At 46.4% G+C, this 19898-nt stretch overlaps 1 protein-coding gene across 2 annotated transcripts in view; it reads right to left on the bottom strand.

Moving 5' to 3' along the window:
* Positions 1–505: 505 nt before the first annotated feature.
* The window catches only part of ANAPC5 (anaphase promoting complex subunit 5), a 28163-nt gene continuing 8770 nt past the window's right edge, over positions 506–19898 (bottom strand). Inside the window, exons 5-17 of one of the 2 annotated variants that reach the window (XM_051972750.1) lie at positions 15689–15755; positions 14975–15076; positions 14313–14503; positions 12679–12760; positions 12115–12204; positions 10786–10967; positions 9731–9866; positions 6519–6593; positions 5259–5380; positions 2891–2998; positions 2208–2355; positions 1249–1411; positions 506–835 (exon numbers count right to left, since the gene is read on the bottom strand). In XM_051972750.1, coding sequence (XP_051828710.1) covers positions 624–835; positions 1249–1411; positions 2208–2355; positions 2891–2998; positions 5259–5380; positions 6519–6593; positions 9731–9866; positions 10786–10967; positions 12115–12204; positions 12679–12760; positions 14313–14503; positions 14975–15076; positions 15689–15755 — 1678 coding nt within the window. In that variant the 3' untranslated portion in view covers positions 506–623. The remainder of the gene's footprint in view (positions 836–1248; positions 1412–2207; positions 2356–2890; positions 2999–5258; positions 5381–6518; positions 6594–9730; positions 9867–10785; positions 10968–12114; positions 12205–12678; positions 12761–14312; positions 14504–14974; positions 15077–15688; positions 15756–19898) is intronic. The other variant, XM_051972751.1, reaches the window with a different exon arrangement.

Here is a 19898-nt window from a genome sequence, read left to right as displayed (position 1 = left end):
GATTAAAAAAAAAATAAAAAGAATTCCTGCTCTCAGGGAGTTTACACCAAATTACTGTGTTCTTCTTAACAAGTCGGGAAATTTCCAAATTCTGGATTGTATTCCAGTTCTTCCATTCTGTACCTCTCCACTGATTTTTATTCAGCAATCTCTCTTGTTCTACTTCTCCTCTCTTAGTTTTTTGCCTCTTTCCTGTCCAGTGATGACATTTCCATCATTTCCCTTAGATTTCCTGTCTCTTATATTCCAGCTGGATTTACTCCCATTTTCTTCTCATCTTCCTCTTCCTGGGCTTTCTCTCAGAACAGGGGAAGGAAAATCACCCACAATTATGCAGGTGTGGGCAATTCCAAACATACAAGAACTGGGCTTAGAAAGGACACAATCTTTGACACTTCTAATTCTTTGTTAACATAGTCAATATTTAACAACAAAAAGCCCAACAATGGTAAGAGGAAGGAAGCCCTGGATTTTCTTTCCCGTAGCAAAATAAAAGGGAATGAGCTAAACTGAAGGCAGTCTTTTTATTGATAAGGGGATTCCAATAATACACAAAAAATACATCATTTAAAGGTGAGGAGAAGAAAACATTCGCCACAAAGCCAGCATCGGCTGTCCTTGGGCTAGAGGTGGTTGACTAAGGGCACCCCATGAGCCGGAAGCTCCTGATGTAACTGACGGAAGAGCATGGCGCATCTGTTCCTCTCTTGGGCCTTCCCCAGCATGTGGTAGAGCCTCGCCTGGAAGTAAAGAACGTCTCTGATTTGCTCTTTGCAGTCCACTTTTGCAAAGTAACTCTTGGCTTCGTTGAGGTTCAGGATGGCTGACTCCAAAGCTGATTAAAAAAAAAAAAGTAGAAGGGAGTCCCTTTAATTTGGTTAATTAGGGAAAGTCTCTATATAGCCCTATCTCCTTTTCAGATTTGAGATCGAGTTCTACCTGTTATTTGTTTCCTGGATACATTTCCATTCCTCTTTCTCGTTAAAAAAAATTCTGACTCGGGCTTTAGATTCTTGCAGTAGGCTTCAAGCCCTCATTTCTAAGAGCACATGACTCTGTGGAAGATGTTTCTCATTTTTTTTACTTTAAACCTCTAACCCCAATATTCCTAGAAGCACTCTAAGCCTTTTGTGAAAAGCTAACAGAAGTCTATGAAGACTTAGGGCAGCAGAACACCTTCCTTTCTACTGGAACCCCAACTGGAGAGCCTGGCCTGAAAGGAGCACAAGAAGGCTGGCTTGACTGTACCTTCTACTTTCTTCTGGGGATCATAGGAAGCAGCAGAAGCAACCTGGCACTTGGCCACCAGAAACATAGCACGCCCTTTGTCCAGCACAGCCCCATCTGCCAAGATGGGCTCAATGGCCATATGGAGAATGTTCAAGGCCTGCTCAGGAATTCCAAGGATAAGCTGCAGGAAAAAAAACCCCAACAAGATCTGCCTGTGCTCCTTGAGGGCCGTGAGAGGTCATGCAACAGCTTTTGTTTCTGTTCTGCTAAGTCACTGTATTCTTCCCTGAAGGAGGAGCCTCTGGCTCAAACTGATAACTATTCTCCAGGCCCCACTTTAAAAATGCCTGAGAGAAAAACATTCATTTAAATAATGGAGAAATGGAAGCGTGAAAGATGGAAAGTCATTTGTGCTACAAAAAGTTCTGGGTTGTATAGGAGGAGTCTGTGTAAGTATGATTTAAATAACTTTTAGGAAATCCAAAATGATATGATTTTCAAAAGCCTTTTCAGGATCATAGGTGATGTTCCCCTGATATGGTTTCCTCATTTCACACAAGGACACATACATTCATTGGCCTTGAATTCGGTGATACGTATGACCAACTAAGGGAGAAGTGAAAAACTGTCCACATGTACACTGGTGACCAGAGAATGCTACGGGAAGCCCTCCGGCTCAAATGATGGGATAAGAATGGCTCGAAATATGATGTGCAATGTGCACTGGTAGAGAGGTGCTCCAGACTGAGGAAAATCAGGAATCATCAAGGCACCCCTGTGACAAACCAAAGTCTCTCTCTGGGAAGAGACAAAGTGATTCTAAGAAGATAGATAGCAGGTGCTGACCCAGGGAGTCCAGGCTCTTGCTTCCCAGAGCATCAGCACCCATGCCCACCCATCACCAGCAGAAAGTAAAACCTCAGGGTCACTGGGGGTAACAGGACCCCTCACCCTCTTACACAACAAGAGTTGCTCACCTGGGAGAAAGCCAAGCTCAGCACAGTCTCTGAGGCCAGGTACTGGAGCCGGTACTCCCTGGACAGAGCCAATGCTTGCAGCAGGACGGGCAGGGCGATGGTGTGGCAAGAAGACCTCCAGTACAGCTCCGCCACGGCCAGCAGAACGCTATCCCAGAAACAGGAAGAAACAAGCCCGATGTGAGGGAGTCACCCAATCGTGAGACCCCCGCCTCGGGCCTTGGCAGCCACGGCCACCTCCGGAGAATCAGCCCCCAATTCATGCTTCCTTCTCGGGCTTTTTCTGCTGTTTGTCAGGAGAACAATCTTGGTTTCATCTTCACTCAAGGCTGATTTCTGTCCTCCTCTACTGAAACTGAGCCTGGTATTTTGTTTATAAAAGAAATAAACTTATTCCAAATGAATGTGAGAGGACGCTGGAAAGTGACCGAGGTCACCCCATCAGGGACCAATATCACTCAGCTGAGATCAGCTGACACTATTCTCCAGGCCCCATTTTAAGAAGGCCTGGGAGAAAAACATCCACTTTAAATAACGGAGAACTGGGAATGAGAGGTGGAAGGTCATTCCCGCTACAAAAAGGTTCTTGGTTGCTCAGGAGGAAGCTGCGTAAGGGAGATTTGATTACAAGTCCAGCACAGATGTGACATCCCAGTAGGCCTAGGAAAAATTCGGCCTCTTACCTAATCACCATTTCTGTGTTCTTCATCTTCTGACACTGAACCAACAACTTCTGGAGAAGCTTATGAGCCTCCGACATCTGGTTCTGGGCTTGTAAGACAATTGCCTTCCTATAAGGAAGACAAAGAAACGCACGGGATTAGGGAGAGCCTCCGTAGCCCCTTGTCTGGGTCCCCACAAGCACACTTCCCAAGGGCAGGGACAGCTTCCTCAATCTCCTCTTGGAGACCTCCGTGCTTGGCCCCGAACTTCTCTGGCTCTGAGCACTTCTGGGGAGGAAAATCCTACTCTGGGGTCATTATTCATCCCAAGTCACTCTCAGAGGCCCACGTCAAGTTCCACATCCAACATGAAACTTCTCGGCTGGCACTGAGCCCTGTATTGCACTCTAAGTGTATCACAGATTGTCCTGGGCCAAGAACTCTCGAGGAAGGCCCCCCTGCACACTGGATGGGCCCCATGGACAATTTATGGAGAACATGGACAAGAAGCTCACAGGATGAAAAGAGGATGAGTTTCAATTGTACCTTTATAAGAGCTGCCATTTCACTGCAATCACAGACAATCACTATTCTCCAATTTTCAGTAACATACAATTTAGTTTTAAGCCAAGCTTTATTGATACTTTTTACTTTTAATAATAATTTTTTCTAGATATAACCTTCTCCTTATACCCAATACTGACCCCTCCTGTGTAAGAAAAAATAATCATCTGATTCTTCACATCAAACTGTTTCTTTTGAGAAAAGAAATTATATTTCATTATCTGTTCTCCTGGACCAAGGTCAGTCACTACAATTACTCAGAATCAAAATACTCAGTAATTGCAATGATACTCAGAATCTAGCTTACTTTTTATTAAAGCTTTTTATTTTCAAAACATATGCATAGACAATTTTCAACATTCACCCCTGTAAAACCTTGTGTTTCAATATTTTCCCTCCCTTCCCCTCACTCCGTCCGTCCCCTCAGATGGTAAGTAATTCAATATATATTAAATATGTGCAATTCTTCTAGACATGTTTCCACAATTATCATGCTGCACAAGAAAAATCAAATTAAAAAAAACAAAAACAAAATGCAAGTAAACAATAAAAAAAGTAAAAATACTATGTTGTGATCCACAGTCAGTTCCCACAGTCTTCTCTCTGAGTGCCTATGGCTTTCTCCATCACAAGACCATCGAAACTGGCCTGAATAGTTGAGATGAACCACATCCATCAGAATCGATCATCGTATAATTATACAATGATCTCCTGGCTCTACTCATTTTACTTAGCATCAGTTCATGCAAGTCTTTCCAGGCCTCTCTGAAATTATCCTGATTCAACTTATTTTTAGTGTTCTTTTCATTTCTGTCATAGAGTCATTCTATATATTGTTTTCCTGGCTCTGCTCCCTTCATTCTGCATCAGTTCATCAATAAATCTTTCTGCATTCCTCTTGGTACTATCTCTTACTACACAATAATATTCCATTACATTCAAATGTCACATCTTGGCTAGCCATTGTTTCAATGACTGGCACTTATTTTAGTTCTTTGATACTACAAAAGTTCTACTATGAATATTTTTTGTATAAATGAGCTCCACTTTTTTATCTCCTTCAAGCAAATGCACCGTAGTACCAAAACATGGTTAACAGGTTACCAAAGAGTTTGGTAATGTCTATTGTTTAATTCCAAATTATTTTCTAAAACAATTAGACCAATTTGCAGTTTTACCAATATTGTATTAGTAATACTATCTACTATACTACAATCTAACAAGATATCATGGCAGCAGATAATAAGGTTTTATGTACAAAAGCGTTTTGTTCAAAAATTATCCGATATGCATCTATCTTCCATCTAGTGCTGAGCTTAAGAGTTAGAAAGATTTGAGTTCAAATATTGCGTGAGACATTTACCAACTGTGTGACCCTTGGCAAGTCACAATCTGTCTCAGATATTGTGTAAAATGGAGATAATAATAGCATCTATTTTCCGAGGTTATAGTGTAGATAAAATGACATATTTGTAATGTAGCCTACAAATCTTAATATACAATATAAATGTTAACTAGTAAATAGTATTATGGAAAGTTCATTATAGGGAGGGACAAAAATCTTCTTTGCAGCCTTCAGAGTAGCCACACCACAATGACATTTAGTAGCCACTTAATACATGTTTGTTCAATGATGAGAAAAGACACTGTCTCTGCCAGAATTCCCTCTTAATATCAATCAGAAGGACTAGGAAGATAGGCAGAATCCATTTTTAATGTAAAAAAATCTAAAGTGAATTATTAAATGATATCATTCACAAATACAGGATTCACACAAACAAAAAGAAAACCAGTGGTAAAGACTTCCTCCAGAGAAAGCTCTTACCTGTAGGCTCCCTCTAGGCTGTTAAGGGCCGTGATTCCTGTTACGAGAGAATCTGCCACGTGGTATTTACCATCATTCATAGCTCTTCCAAACTGTATTTTCTGCTCACAGAGCATCCACAACTACAGGGCAAATAAATAACAACTAAAAAAAAAACTCACAAACTGCTCATTAAGGAAAAAAAAGTGGTTTTTCTCTGTCCTCCTATGGTGTAGGGTTGCTAAGCAGCCCCTCTCCTCAGAATTCACTCCCACCCTTTTTTAAAACCTGCTGAAGATTGCAAGCCCTACAGCCCCATCAAGGTCCACACACCTGCCAGCCCAAAAGTCAGTCGCTTCTCCAGAACCAATTTCAGTCCTGAATTTCCTGCTTACCCGTTTGATTCAAAGACATGGACTAGGAGGCAACAAATATTTAAAGTAGGGACTCTAATGTGAGTCTGCCTCGTCCAGGGCCCAGCATGGGCTCCCACCCAACGGGAGCTTAATAAAACTATATTTCATGAAAACAGTCTAAGTAATGGTACATTTCCAATTGGATTCTAAGAGTCTGAGAGGCTGGGGACCAGTCTTAGGAAAATATGCAAATAGAAAGTCCTTCCAATTCTAGGTTCTCAGAGAAGAGAGGGAAGAAAAATCAGCTCCTTTGGACTCATAACTCCCTCAGCAGGAATACAAAGAGAGCAAGATAACACCAAAGGGCCTTAGGACGTTTATAAAGTCTCCTCTTCTGGATAGCATGGAAGGCTCCAAAGCTGGAGAGGCTGAAAGTCTGAGTCAGTATCCCCTAAGGCAGAGGCACAACACAGCCACCTTGGGCCCCTCTATCTCCCAGAGAAATATCACTTAGGACAAGTTAGACCCTGTCCCAGCCCCTTTCTTAGAATCTTCTCCTGTGCCTTCTAAAATCAGCAACCAGTGCTCAAAGTACTCAGGGGCAGTGTGGGGAGTCCTGGGAAGGCCATGGTATGGGGAGCCAGAAGCCCAGGGAGTCCCTGGTCTTTTCTTGTCACCTCCACTCTCTGGACTTCATAGCCTTCCTGTGGAAAATGAGGGGACTGAAACAAATCTCCTTGAGGCCCCCCTTAGCTCCTCCAGGACTGTCCTCTCCCATTAGTTACAAACAGCTCAGGTTGGGGGCCTGGGGGCTGCTCAGGTCAGGGAAGCTCATGCAGCCCATACAATCAGCCAACCCACATCCCTTTCATGCTTTTTGGGGGACACGCAATGCACCTCTGAGGCCATCCAAGCAGCCAAGTACCTGTGCGTGCTGACTGTTGGGCGGGAACCTTTCTTTTAAGTGCTCTAGTACTTCAGAAGCAGCAGCCAAACAGCCCTGAAAGAGAAAAGCCCCACTGCGTGTGTCAGCTTGGGCCAGAGCCCGACTCATCCTTCCCAAGGAGAGGAGCAGCTGCTGCCGAGGCTCAGCTTCTGGGGACAAGAGCCGGCAGCACTGGAAGGAACCGGCTCATCTCATGTGGGAGGCCCCAGGAGGCCTTTCAGCCGGCCAGCCTGGCTCCTGTCTTACAGATGCCATCAATGTCTGCGCCATCAATGACATGCATGAGGCACAGGGATACTCGGGCCCTCGCTGCCAGTACGGGAGCTGAGATGTCCCCTGCTTGGTCCCAAAGTGAAAGCTGTCACGATGGGCAACAGTTCTAATGGCTTGGGCCTGCCCTGAGGGGCACTGCCGTGGACTGTATGAGGAAAAGCACAGCTAGCTCCTGAGATTAGTGCACATGTCCCCGGGGACCACAAAAGTTCCCACCAGCCTGAGCCACCTCTGAGACTGCTCCGACCAGCCATTACGATTAAGCCTCTTGAGAACACAGACTATTTCTGGTCTCTCTCTGCATCCCCAGCATCCCCCCAGTGCTCAGTGCCCAAAGTAGGCAGCTGGGTGGTACAGTGGATAGAGAGCTGCACTTAGAATCAGGAAAACCTGAGCTCAAATCCAGCCTCAGACACCTAGCTGGGTGATCTTGGACAAATCACTTAACCTGTTTGCCTTAGTTGCTTCAACTGTAAAATGGGAATAATAAGAACACTACCTCCCAGGGTTGTTCTAAAGATCAAGTGAGATATTAATTGTAAAGTGCTTCACAAACCTTAAAGCTCTATGTGCATGCTAGCTGTTACTGTTAACTGTTAGGGATAAATGACTCTTGACGTGGCGATTCAGCTCAACCTGGACAGGAAAAGAACCAGGACGCTAGCTTGACAAGACATTTCATTCTGCCATTAAGTGATGTGCTCCACTCTCTGTGGGTCAAGGAGTCTAGAAGCAATGGATTTTACAACAGGCAAGCCCCAATTTCTTCCCCGAAGGATCCACCCAAATAAAACCATGTCTATCACCCAATGCTATGTGGAAAATCAATTTTACAAGATCAGAAATAAACATGAAAGTGGGTGTCTTTTTAGAAAAGGCAGGCCAGTCACATGGCAAAGTGGGGACCAATTCATAAACACTGAAACTGCTCCCATGGAAACCATCCACACAACATCAAGAGATGGAGAAGGACCCTAGTATCTTGTGATGAGGGTTGGGGGTGGGGGAGGCTGCCTGACACTCTCACAGAGGATTTATGGGAAGAGGTCAACTAGTCGCTCAGGATGGGAGGACCCTGCCTTTATCAATAAGACCCCAGATCAAGACTTGGCCCCAAGAAGACCTGAGTTCAAATCTGGGTGACTTTTATTAGTTAAGTAGTCACTGGCTCTGACGGGGATACCACTTGTGCCCCTGCTCCCAGAGCCACAGTGAGGAGGTTCACTCCAAACCTGAGCTGCTGTGACTTGGGCCCCAGCTACAGCCTGGGCTCTGTCCCTGTGGGATGCCTCCGGGCCTCCACTTCCTCATCTGTTAAATGAGGATGAGAATTCTTGTGCTCATGAATTCATAAAGTTGCTGTGAGGATCAAATGAAGTGATGATATAAAATGTAAAGGCAAGGTGCCAAAGAAATGGGAGTGAAAAATAAGTAATACCATCACAAGTGGGCAAGCAGATTCTCCTGGCACGGCCCTAACCTCCAGAACACAGGAACCAACCAGTCATTCTAATTTCCCAGTGAAACAATCCACCTGCATGATGGTCATTATACAAAGGAAAATTCTTGATCTCTAGCTTTTTGGGGTTTTTTGCATGTTTATCTTGGAAGTTTCTAAATTTTAAATGTTTTTCCTTGTTATTCAGCAAAGGGAGGGGAGGGAAAAGGAAGAAGCTGAAATAAAAAACCCCTGGATGCTGTCCACCTGGGACATCAGAGGGCAGCCCAGCTCTGAAGCTGCCCCACACGGGACCCAGCTGGAATAGACTCAGGCCTGGACACAAGGGAAGGAGGCGGAAGCGGGGAATATTAACAAGATCCAAAGGACACAATGCTTTCTCTGGGTCTTTTTAACTTAACCCTAAATGAACCACAGGAACTTAAAAGAACCAGACTTAAGTAAAGCTTATGGGATTCATGTTAATGAGGTGTTGTGAAAGCCATAATTTTTAAAAAGCAGTCTTCTAAGCAGAATAAAATTCCTTCTGCCCTGTGTATCTCATGAAAGTCATACTTGGCCAGATTTCATTTCTCTACTTAAAAAAAAAAGATGTCTCAAGAATATTTCAGAATGTCACAATGATTAAACCAAATACTTGGGTGAAACTCTCCCAGATACAGTCTCCAGTGCCAACGTGCCCATTAGGGAATGGCACTGGGCAAAAGATGTGTCGGGGCCGAAAGTGAGAAAAGGAAAAGACTGACTGGGTAGCAGTCATTGTAAACATTCACAAAAGAATACACTAAGAGAAGGCTCCCAGCCGGCTACATATTTTCATACCAGAAACTTGAGGGCTCTTTCCTCAGCTCTGGGAAAGACTGGCTGGCTGATAAAAACACAAGGAAAACATCAGCTCGTAACTCCTTATCAAGCTGCTTGAACAATCATAAAACACTAAAACTATTATTAATAGTGGGATTTCTCTGAGGATTTCCCACCAGGATGAAAGCCACTCCAAGCTCTTGAGCACAAATCAGGGTCAAGTTGAGTGCCAGTGTGTGTTCAGGCCAACAACAAGCCAAACTGCTGAGGGACAAAGAAGTCTGTAGGTGTAGAAGGGGGATTATTTAGAAAGAGGGAAGTGCTTGATGAAACACTCAGACCAAAAGGAAAAACTGTTTCTCTGCCCTTTCTTATGAGAAAAAATATTTCAGAAGTTCCAGTTTCCTCTCACACAGCCCAGGAAGTTACAGCCAGGGGAAAGCAGATGGTTCCCTTTTCCCCACTTTCAAGAACATATGATAATCTATGCTCTAGCCCATCATTCCATCCTGTACAGCCCCTCATGGTCACTCCCGGCCTGCAGTACCTTGCTTCCATGGGCCCCCAAGGAATATGAGATCCTGCATTTGGCTGCTACCCTCCCCAAAGGGGGTCTCTGAGTCCTCCACCCTGGGAGGGAGGAACGTCCACTCACCTGCTCAGCATGGAGCTCGGCCAGGTGACACAGCACCACTGCAAATGATTCGGTGTTGCTCTGCTGCACACCCAGGTTCAAGGCCTCCAGGCTGTTCATGCTAAGCAGAGTCTGGGCCTGCTGGAGAGCCATGGTGCTGCACGTGGAGAAGAACCAGAACCGAGTTTCCACAGTGAGCCCAGGCCGCCCCTCCTGCAGCCACGGCCAGGGAACTGGTCACACATGGCTGGTCTGGGAGTTCTGCTGAATGTTTTTTCTTTCTACTTTTGGTTACAAGGGATACTTCTCTGGATGAGACCAGGGGAGGGATATTTAAAAATAAAGGTGATATAAAAACAAAAATATCAACCTATTTTTAAAGCAGGAAAACATGGCTACCTTCCTTTCTCCCAGCTTTTGGGGTATATAGTGTGGATCTGCAGTGGCTTCCCCCCAGGCACAGACATCAAAAGCTGAGCCTGGGAGAGATCCAAAGAGGCCGAAGGTCGCGCTCAGCATAAGCAGGAGCTCAGTCTAGACTTTTTGTTCCCGACTCCCCACTTTAAATGCAGCCAGGTAGCAGGCAGGTCTGGGCCTGTGCAGTCTCGGTGCCATCCTGTCTGGGGCTCTCCGGGACGGGAATGTTCGGTATCACTGCTAGGCAGACCAGCTCCTGTCCTCCTCCCACCAAAGTGTGGAAAAGGGAAGGAGGCCAGGGGAGAGCCTGGGGTTTGTGAAAAATAACAAGTGCCACGGGGGGAGCAAGCACAGCAGAAGCCGACCCATCAGGCTTTGGGATTCAAAGGCTGGTTACAGACAATCACAGGCAAGGGCAAGGACACTAACTGTCCAGGAAACTGAAGGGAGAAACAGCCCATTTAAGGGGCTCCCTCAGGAGGAGGCAGCAAGGATGAAGGCAGGGAGCCAGCTCCATGAAGGATGGAGCTCAAAGGTGGAGCACTTTAAACTGTGAGCTCATCTCCCCGCCCTTCTTCCATGAGGAGCCCTCACCCAGGTGAAGGGAGGCCAGGGGGTAGCTGCCGCCCAGCACAAGCACAGGGAGGAGTCCTGCTCACCTGCGCCCATAGAGCCTCCATACAGCTGTCTTCTGGGCCAGACTGATGTCGACAAGCTCCGCCAGGCTGTGCTTCCAGTGAAGAAGGTCCGAGTCCTTCAGGGCGTCCATCAGCTTGCTCGCTGTCTTCCCAGCAAAAGCTCTTTGCTGGACCAAGGCCTGGATCCCAAGGGATGCTAAATACTAGGGACACACAGCCACAAAGCAGGGTCAGTTTACAGAGCTGCTCTGACACACTCTGACGCCCTGTGGCGTTGAGAAAACTATCACTTCAGAGCCTAAATTTGTATGTTTGACAAAGTGTAGGGGGAAAGATGCTACCAGATCAAATTTTCTCACTGATTTCCATTAAAATTTCCAGTAATTTATTCCCAGTGGGAATAAGAGAAGATGAAAATCACCCTGAGCTTTTTTTTCTTGCCTTCACAGTAGGTGGGAGAAGGAAGATTTAAAAGTGAAGATAAAATTGAATTAAAAAGAAAAAAAAAGTTACGTGTGACCATGCTTTTCTTTTCAGGAGAAGTCCCAGGCATGACTGGGCCTCCTGCCAGAGAAGGGGCAAAGGGAGGCCACAGCAGCCTCTGCCAGGCCTTTAAAATCAGGAGCAGGCTCACTCCTTCTGCCTCACTCGGTCCTGGTGCAGCAATGGGCAATGTCATCGACCCTCCTGAAGGATGGGTGCCAGACAGCATGGCAGGGGAGGGGGCAGCCAGCAAAGGCCAGGCCCACTGGCCGGAGGAGAGATGAGCTGAGCCAGGACAAAAATGAATACTCCTCCCCTGAGACTGGGAGTCAGCAAACTGTGTCACTGGCTCCTGACGTTATTTAATAGGTGAAAAACATCAGCCTTTCTCATCTTTATTAATGTGCTAAGCACTGCAGACCTCTTATCACAAAACTAATGAAAGCTAAAGAAATAAATAAATGAAAGAGATTCAGAGGGACTAGCAGAGAGGAGAGAAGACTAGGCCTGGAGTGCAGTGAACCCTGACTAGTTGTGTGGCCATATGCAAGTGACTTAAACACTCGGAGCCTCAGTTTCCCCATCTCCTTCCCAGCATCGTTATGAGGACAAAGCACCATGCACGTCAGCTGTATCATGGCTGTCTTCAGATTCACAGCTGAAAGCTTAGCGCACCCTCAGTGTTTATAAAGGGCAAAAGTGGCTAAGTCTGAGCATTACTTTCCCAAGTCTGGGCTAAACCAGCCTTAGAGTAAAACCAAACACAGAGGCAGACACTCAATCCAGAAGGGAAGAGAAATGCCAGCAAAGGCTCGGGCCTCTTTGTGCCTCCTGAGTGTGATGGGCCGGAGGTGTAAGGGGCCTTACCGGTAGCCCAAAATGCACGGCTTTCTTCACTGAATGTTCCAACAGAACACAGCTATCTGATCTCTTCTGTTCCAAGATATAGAGCCAGCTCTGGTGGGGGAATCCAAAGAAATGTATCACTGCAGTGAAAATGCCCCAAAAGACCTGCAGATTTCATTGTGAGGTCATAAGAAGTACTAACAAGGGGTCCAAGAACTCCTCAGCAGCATCTGCTTTCAGAAACAAAGAGCCCCACAAACCCGCCCCAACTGCCTCTGAGCCGACACGCTGCGAGGACTTCTGAGCCTCTGAGGGAGGGCTCGGGTCCCTGGGGGGATGGGTGAGCGGGCCCTGTGGGCTCAGTCCGAGTCTAGGAATGGCTCACACCCTTATCAGCACACTGAAAGAGGCGGTCAAAGGATTATCTTGGGCTGCGTCCCCAGTGTCTTTCAGAGGCAGGTGGAGGTCGGGGGCCGCTCCGGTGATTCTGGATGACTGAGAGCAGGCGGCTCTCTCCACCTTTTGTGGGGCATCATTACCCCCCAGCCTCAGATGGGAACCCCGGGGGATGACCCGGCTGCTCACCAAGCAGTGCTGGAGACACACGTGGTCGTTGGACTCCTGGGCAATCCTGATCGCTTCCTGCAGGGCGAGCTCTGCCTGTTGGCTAATGACAGACCCAGCGTGGTTATCCCCTTCACAGGAAACAGGTACTAGCCCCATGCAGGTACGCGCCCTCCTTAGGGCCCAGCCCCCAGCCCAGGGCGGGCAGGGCTGTGAAGGTGGCCCTCATTGGCTTCCCACCGTCTCAGCTCCAAAGTTTCTACGGACAGACGGTAGGCCTGACCTCTGGCCTGGGCTGCTTTCTCTGAGCCCTTCTCTTTCCCGGGTCCTTCCTAATCCCAGAGATTCTCCCAGGCTCCTCAAGGGCCACAGGCAGAAGCCCAGGATGACCCAGACCTGAAGCCTCTGGGGTTGGCCACTAGGGGGCAGCAATGCTCAAGCTCCCATTATCACAGATGGGCCTGCTCTTGAGCCTCACAAGCAGAGCCCCCTGGGGCCAGGAAGACCAGAGCCAATCCAGCCCCCCAGTGGCTCCTGCTAAGGTCCCAGCACGTGGCTTGACCTCTGCTGCCTCAGCGCCTACCTCCAGGATACAGTGAGGATCAAATAAATCAATGCCCGGAAAGCACTGCCGGGTTCCGGCACTGCACCCGCAGCTCCCTGAGGACGGCCCCATCTCAGGGTTTCCCTCTTCTCCAGTCCCCTCACGGTGAACACCAGGGACACAACAGGGGCACATTTTTACTGAGGGGCTACAGGTAAGCAACTTGAAAGAGGCATTTCTATAGTGGAAGTTTATTTCAGAAAATAGTTTTAAGTAAAAATCCTCCAGAAGAATTCATTCCTATCACCGAAATTCCACACCCCCCATCTGGGCATCCCCCTCAGCACCCAGCAGTTAGAGCGGAAGGGTGGGATCCTCCCTGGAGAGGGGGAGGAACGAATCCCAGAGCGCAGCCCTAGAGGCAGCTTTTCTGGTCACTTGAGCGGGTCAGTGCCCGTTAGCTGGCCATCGGGAGAGAAGCTGAGTGCCTTGCATCCCGTCTCCCTGGGAGACCGACTTCCAGCCCTCCCCAGTGCTGACCAGAGGCGGTCAGATTCCCGGATTCTCCGTGGCCTCGACAGCACCACGTCAGAGAGGACACAGATCTGTGACAGCTCTCGGCACACGTCCCCGTGTCTGACAAGGCAAATCATAGAGGTGAACCAAGGCTCGGGGCCTGGGAGAAAGCAGGACGTGGGTAGGAATTTTAAGAAAGACTGTCCCCCTTTACCCACAGCAGCCACCACACAGTGTCCTGAGACATCTCTGACAGATGCTTCACAAAGGGAGTCTCTGAACCTCTGGAAGGCTCTGGGCAAATGCCCAAACCCTCAGAAAGGCCACTCCTCCACTAGACAGGGCCATCCCTGAGGCCCAGAGATCACAGGCCGCCCTGATGGAGCAAGAGGAACAGCTAACAGGACTCCAGACCCTTTCGGTGCTCTGACTATGACTACGAGGGCGGGCCCGGAACGAGGCAGGGACACTGGGGCAGCAGCCCAGGGCAAGGGCTCAAGGCGGCGTCCCTCTGCAGAGGGCAGCACTGATCAGCTCTAGCCATAAGCTTTTTTCCTCCATGCTCACGCGGAGGGAGGGAGATGCACAGACTTACTAGTGTCCGAATCGGCAGTGCAAGGCGGCCAGATTGAGGGCAGCATATCTCAAGCTCCGCCCGTAACCTTCGTCCCCATTGCTTTTGCTCTCAGCTCCCGTGAGAATCAGGCGGTCAAAATAATGGAGAAGACTGTGTGTAGAACTGAAAACATCTTGGACCCGAAGACTGTTTAAGTAGCTTAAGTAATGCTAAAAATGAAAGACAACAAATAGTATTCACAATTTTTGCCTTTAAAAGATTCATGGTGGAGTGACGGAAGGACACCTGGACACCACAGCACATGAAATTCTTATCACTGTAGTAAAAGAAGGACAGTCCTTCCTCATATTTCCCCCTTCTTATCAGAGTAAACACTGGTCACAATTTATACAGCTCCCAAATGTCTTAAGACTTTCAAAAATAATTTCAGACTGAAATCCAGACGACATCCTGGACACATTAAGGTCCATGTGCTGAAAAACACAGGTTTCATGACCTTTTGAAATCCCATTTAATTAAGAAGAGCTATGAAGAAAAAATGTGTGCTTAAAAATAGTCTGAGTTAAAAATAACCTTGACAAGGTAGTATTCTTATCAAAACAACAAAGGGGGTGGGGAGGGATGGGGGGGTGGGGAAACGCTAGTCTGGTTCTCTGAAGATGATGTGTGGAAAGACTTACCGCTTCAGCAAAATCAGGATTAAATTTCAACAAGTTATTCAATTCTTTCTGTAAAGAAGCCGGAGTGAGTGCTTTCGTCTCATCATTCTTTAATAAAGATGCCTGAAATGAAAATAATAAATCAGCTTCAAGCTAATAAAGAGAAATGTAAGCCAAGTATCACATGATAATTCTTTTCTGCAGATGTGGGCTTGGATAAAGTTTCATAAAGAGAAAGGTCAGCTTTAGATTAAGTGATGGTAGGACGTGACCTCAGACTTCATACAACAGCCCCTTTACCCAGGCAGATTTTTCCAATTTGTTAAAAATACCTCTATCAGGGGAGGACATTTCTGGTGGCTAAAATGCACAGAGATACCATCAGAGAGCACGCTGCTCCCAAAGTGAAGGAAGGCTATGAAGGGCAAGCTCAAGGCCCATGCTCTAAAGCAGAGCAGGCTGAGACACTGATGCGTGGCACTGCCCCACCGTAGGCTGTGCCGCTGAAGGGCCAAAGGAGCTACCCGGCACTTCCCCTTGTTGGCGAAATGAAGCCATAAGCATGGAAACCCATATGCCGTCAGAGGAAGGCGTCCGACACTGGCAGGAGGATGAAGGGCAGTGCTGATGTCTCACATGGACTGGTGGACAACCCCTCAAAAGTAAACGCTGGTTTGGATTGCCACATGGAAGGGGCAGGGAAAGTCAGGCTGCCTTACTACAAAGTTAACGCACCTGTTGGGAAAGAAAATATTCCGCTTGCTTCTGGGAAAGAGGCCCACTGCAAGAGATTTCCTCCTCTCTGAAAAAAAGAGAGTAAGTGTGAGCATGAGGAAGGGTGGCAGACACCGTGACAGCAAACACAGGAACACCACCAAAGCGAGAGGGTTTCTTATGAGAAGCTCTCCAAATACCTCCTAACAGATTTTCTTTCAATTCCTAAATAAAAATCAGGATTAAAAACAGGTCTATGAAACAGGTGGAAAGAAGTAGTATCATATAATGGGACAAAGATTCACAACAAACCTACTCTTCCTGATGCTTCCTTGATGAATACTGTACCCCCACAGTAGTCCCTCAGCAGAGGACCTCACCTCATTCTTCACTGAAAAACCTGAGGCTTCCCCCTGCCAGATCCTTCTCCTCCTCCCCAATTACACACTCAGCGGCCTCACTCGATCCCCCTTTGCTCCATGACACAGGAAGATGCAAAGGGAACCCTCCTTCTGAGCCTCTGATCTCATTCCGTCTCATCTTCAGACGGCTTCATGCAACAGGGCATAGATCAGCATCCTTAGATCTCCTACCACTGACTTCCACATGACCGCAGTCTTCACTTCCACAGCCAAATTCTTAGCACAAGTTGTCTCCCCATTTCCTGTTCCTTTCTTCCCACTGCTCACTTCTCAGTCTCTTTCCATTGGCCTTCTTGACCTTCTCACTGCCCTTCCTATAGCGTCCTAAATGCCAGATCATAGGATCAGCGCTCCCAAAGGGACCTTCCTGACCTATATATGGCAGCATCTGGTTGGGGCCACCCCCTCTATGGGTCAGTCTCCCCTCCGTGGGACTTTGTGACACAGCTCTCTTTGAGCTCTTCCCCGATCTGGTCACTTGCCACCGGGACCCTTTGCTGGGTTCTGATTCCTCATAAGCAACTATCTATAGGACATTTTTTAAAATTTCTCACACATATGCAATTTCTTAGCATTCATTTTTTTTAATTTTGAATTCCATATTCTCTCTTTCCATTCCTGTATAGGAAGACAAGCAATTTGATATTAATTTTACACATGCAGCTATGGAACACATTTTATGTTAGCCATATCACAAAGGAAAAGCTAGACCAAAATAACAAAATCCCCAAACCAAACCAAATAATAATAAAAAAAAAAATTCAATCTATATTCAGACTCCATTAATAATCTCTCTGGAGACAGAAAGCATTTTTCATTGTTAATTGTTTTATATCAATGCATCCCTGCGAATAGCTAAGTCATTTACAGTTGTTCACTGTACAATACAGTGTACAAAGTTCTCCTGGGCTGCTCACTTCACTCTGCATCAGTTCATAGGGGTTTTTCCAGTTTTTCTGAAACAATCCTGCTCATCATTTCTTATAACACAATAATAGTCTATCACAGTCAAATACCACAATTTGTTCAGTTATTCCCCAACTGATGGGCATCCCCTCAATTTCCAATTCTTTGTCACCACAAAAACAGCTGCTATATTTATATATTTATAAGGTTTTTGTTGTTGTTGTTTTTCTTTGATCCCTTTAAAACATAGACCTAGTAGTACTATTGCAGAGTCAAAGGATATGCAGTTGGGTACCCTTTAGGCATAGTTCCAAATAGTTCTTCAGAATGATTGGCTCAGTTCACAACTCCAACAGTGCATCAGTGTCCCAAATTTTCTACATCCCCTCCAACATTTATCATTTTCCTTCTTCTTTGAGATGGAACTCAAAGTTGTGTTGATATGCATTTCTCTAACCAATAGTAACTTAGAGCATTTTTTCATATGATGACAGCTTTGATTTCTTTTGAAAACTGCTCATATCCTTTGATCATTTATCAACTGTGAATCATTTTTTCTTTTCTTTTCTTTTTTTTTTTTAAGTGAAAATACTATGTTGTGGTTCACACTCAGTTCCCATAGTCTTCTCTTTGGGAGCAAATGGTTCTCTGCATCATAAGATCATTGGAACTATCCTGAATCATCTCATTGTTCTATCAGAATTGATCATTGTATAATCTTGTTATTGCCATGTAAATAATCTCCTAGTTCTGCTCTCTTCACTTAGCATCAGTTCACGTAAGTCTCTCCAGGTCTCTCTGAAATCATCCTGCTGATCATTTCTTATAGAACAATAATAAGGGAATCATTTTCTTACAAATGTTATTGAGTTCGCCCTATATTGAAGAAACGAAGCATATATCAGAGAAAATTGCTGTCAAAACTTTTCCCCCATTTTTCTATTTTTCTTCTAATTTTGGCTGCTCTGGTTTTTGTGCAAAAACTTCAATTTCATTAATCAAAATTATCCATTTTTACCTCCCACGGTCCTTTCTTTCCTCGTTTGGTCATAAATTCTTCCCTTATTCACAGATCTGATAGATAAAGTTTTTCATGCTTCCCTAATTAACCCCACTGATACTGCTTTGAATTAATTTGGCATACCTTTTACATTTCCTTTTCTATGTCCATGTTGTTCCTCCCCAAGGGTTATAAGCTCCTTAAAAAAGGTTTTGATTTTTCTTTTTGTGCATCTCAACATAGTCAGTTGTCTAGTATTTATTTAAAACCTACTATATGTCAGGCACTGTGCAAAGTGCTAAGGATATTTTAAAAAGAGTAAAAGTCCCTGTTTTCTAAGAGTTCCCAGTTTAACAGGAAAACAGCATGCAAACAGCTCTGTGTAAAAAAGTGTTTAACTAGAAATAATCAATAGAAAGAAGGGGGATCAGGAAAGGTCCGGCTTGTGTTGAAACTTGCAGGAAGGAAGGAAACTAAGCAGCACAGATGAAGGAGAACGTCCCATGCACAGGGATCAGCCAGACAAGATGTGCAGAGTCAGGAGAGGTGTAGAGAGTAGAGTCAGGAGACATGCAAAGCAGCCAGGGAGCCCGAGCCACCACATCTCAAGAATATGTGGTGGAAAGAACTGAGAGTGAGCTCCTTGAGAAATGCACTTGTAATTCTGCCTTTGTATCCCCAGGGCTTAGCTTACAGGAGGCGCTTACTTATTGTGTAAAGTGTGAAATGTAGGAAGGAGCCAGATTATGGCGGGGCTAGGAGCCAAGCAAAGGATTTTCATTTGATCTTCTAGGTGTTAGGAAGTTACGGGGGTGCCATGTTCAGATTTACATTTTAAGGAGCTCAATGGGACTGCCGAATGAAAGCTAGACTGAAATGGGGAGCCTGAAGGCCGGCAGACCTACCAGGCTGCTACTGCAATAGCCCAGGCGGGAAGTGATGGGGGTCTGCTCCAGGAGGTGACAACATCAAGAAGAAAGGAGGCATATTGGAGAGAACCCTCTAGAACTGGCAACTTCCTGTCTATGGGGGGTGAGAGGGAGGGAAGCAGGGAGGACACAGCTCAGGTTGTGAGCTCAGATGACTTGGCAGGCGGATGGCGTTCTCCCCAGGAATAGAGAAGTCAAACGGGCTCAGTTTTGACTGTGTAAGGTTTAAGACGTCTACAAGATATTCAGACTGAGATGTCCAGCAGGTGGCTGGATCTGCAAGACCAGAGGTCAGCAGAAAGGCTAGAGGCAGACAAAGAAACCTGCAAATCATCGGCATGAAGAAGTGAATGGATCTGTGGGAGTGAAAGTGAAAGAGCATAGAGGGAGAAGAGAAAAGGTCCTGGGGGCCGCCATGGTTAATGAGCTTGCCTTGTGTGAAGATTCAGCAAAGAGAGTGAGAAGGAAGAGACTGAGGGGGAAGGGAGGAGGGAGAGAGGAGGAGGACCACAGGGAGAGAAAATGGCATCAAGGAGAAGTGGGTGATTCGGTGTCAAAAGCTATGAGAAGTCTAGGAGGATGAGAAGCAGCTTGGGGCCTTTACTAAAAGCTTCCTAGAGTAGCTCTCACACTACCGTATCCTTTCAAATAACATTCTTCCCAAAACAGCGAGGGCTCAGGCTGGTGCACCCTTGCAAGGAGCAGCCTAGGCCACGACTGTCGGGCCTGAAATTGCTAGTACAACCAGACACGGTCCAAGCCCCAGCTTCTGAGCACCTCCAAGTGTGCGGAGGAGCAGGGCCCTGGGCCACCCCTCCCTCGGTTCCTCAGCTTCCTGATCTGTACAGTGCAGAGGCTGCCTTATCTAAGGTCCCTCCCGGACCTAAGAATTTCCTGCTCTCAGATTTTAATCACGGGAACACCAACCCCGGAGGAAGGACCCCCCACTGTTCTCTGGTGTTTTCTGGCTACCA

This window comes from Antechinus flavipes, chromosome 1, assembly GCF_016432865.1.
Source record: "Antechinus flavipes isolate AdamAnt ecotype Samford, QLD, Australia chromosome 1, AdamAnt_v2, whole genome shotgun sequence".
NCBI lineage: Eukaryota > Metazoa > Chordata > Mammalia > Dasyuromorphia > Dasyuridae > Antechinus > Antechinus flavipes.
The sequence above is the reverse complement of the archived record's forward strand: the minus strand, read 5'-3'. Positions and strand labels throughout refer to the sequence as shown.